Genomic DNA, 1,885 nt, shown 5'->3' with positions numbered 1-1,885 from the left:
GAGTTCAACTATACAATTTGAGACTAAAATATCTTTTTCTAGTGAATAACGTCCCACAATAAATAATTGAACATGAATAAAAGGAAAGTTTGAAACAATTATGCAATTCAAAGAGGCAATGATTTTCATAAAAATATAATAAACTTCAAAAATAAAAGAATTTTATAAAGCTTAAATAAAATCTTGAACTATTAAAATCTCATATCAAGTATTATTATCACTTGATTTGCAAGAAAATAAACAAATAAATAAAATAATTATAAATAATTCACTAATTAAAAACCAATGGAATGTAAAATCATCAAATAATCAAGTTCATATTACAAGGACTTATCAGAATAATTAACAAACGGGACACAAAGTCCACGAGAGGTATAACTAAACGCGGCTCTTGCCACGAAGACAAACATGAACACACAATCCATGAGGGTAAGTAACCAAACGCAACCGAAGCTAAGAAACAAACATGGACACACACACAGTCCATGAAGGTAATGCTAACTAAACGCGGCTTGAAGCCATAAAACAAACGTGAGTACGATGCTCATGATAACCATCCCTCCATTCCACGTGCATTGGCCATCGCACGGGGCTAGCCCCCTCCTATAAACACCCTGCTAGTTAGGTGTACCATGGGCGCCAAGGGCTAACGGAACTATCGTTAGCAACTAGTGTTCTGTATAAAATCCTTTTTTAAAATCATTTTCCAACATACGAGAGAAATCATCACTTTTATAATACAGTTCTCATTCTCAAAATCAAACTCGCATTAATACTTTAAAGCATTAAAACTTGCTAGAATCAAATTTCATATCCGATGCTCATGATTGCATTTATTGAATAAAAAAATTTCAACGTCGAACTCATATGAATCATTCTCTATATCAATCTAATATTTGATAAAATGAAAATCTCATAATTAAAGTTCAAACTTGACTTAATTGATCAAATAACATTTCAAATTTGGTAAAGCTAATATCTCAAAATAAAGAAATGTTAATCAACAAATATCCAATAATCGCATTAATGCATTTAAAATGATTTACAGAAAAATGTAATATTTTAGTAAAGAAATTTGGATAAAAATAAAAATAAAAATCAGTTGGGATACTATTCACTTACCTGTAGTATCCTTAAGGCTCCAAACTCATTTCTTATGACTCTATTTGAGCTTCCCTTCTTCCAAACATCCTGATCAGTTGAAACAAATGAAAGGCAGAGCTTAAAGCTCCAACAGTACACACAGATCAGCAGATTCAAAACATATGGAGAAGAAAGTGTCACCGCGTGAATATGAGGAAGGAAAAGAGAGGCAGTCGACATTGAACACAAGGGAGGAAAAGTCTGATGCACCCAACATCCACACCAGAAAGGTTACGCACCAGATTATTGCTGCTGCCCGAAGAGGAAGGAGGAACCCGACGTCTGAACAGAGAAGATGAAGACTTGATGGTGATGGCTGGAATTCACACACCTATCGACGGCGAACTAACTGACGGAGAAGGAAGCCTCACGATGATTGACGAAAAGAAGAAAAGGGAAAAAGGAGGAGCTTGGACGCTCAACAGGGGAACCTTGGTTTAGCGATCTGTGCCTCAACGCAGGGGTTTCCAGCGGACGTTACAGTAGCAGCGAGCAGAGCTCCTGCTCTCATCGATGGCTAGGTTCGCTGGCCTCAGTCTCATTGAACGAGGAAGAAGAAGAGGGAAGATCAAAGGAGTTGCTGTCTGAATCTCCCTCTCATACTCACTGGTTCTAGAGTTTTCGAAGAATAGACGGAAATTTTTCTTTCTCTCGTGATTTGACTGAGAAAAGAGAATAAAAGGTTGAATCAATAGAAATCACAACAATTATAAAAGAGGCACAGCACTTTCCTTTAATAACA

At 36.1% G+C, this 1,885-nt stretch overlaps 1 protein-coding gene across 1 annotated transcript in view; it reads right to left on the bottom strand.

The window, feature by feature from the left end:
• Positions 1–1,323, bottom strand: part of LOC129314005 (receptor kinase-like protein Xa21) — a 63,223-nt gene extending 61,900 nt beyond the window's left edge. The window contains exon 1 of the mRNA XM_054957385.1: positions 1,123–1,323. Within this exon, the coding sequence (XP_054813360.1) occupies positions 1,123–1,323 (201 nt within the window). The remainder of the gene's footprint in view (positions 1–1,122) is intronic.
• Positions 1,324–1,885: the final 562 nt, after the last annotated feature.

Source organism: Prosopis cineraria, unplaced genomic scaffold, assembly GCF_029017545.1.
Source record: "Prosopis cineraria cultivar Desert tree isolate PC_DT_omini unplaced genomic scaffold, ASM2901754v1 PC6, whole genome shotgun sequence".
NCBI classification, from domain to species: Eukaryota; Viridiplantae; Streptophyta; class Magnoliopsida; order Fabales; family Fabaceae; genus Prosopis; species Prosopis cineraria.
This window is presented reverse-complemented; position numbering and strand designations above follow the sequence as displayed.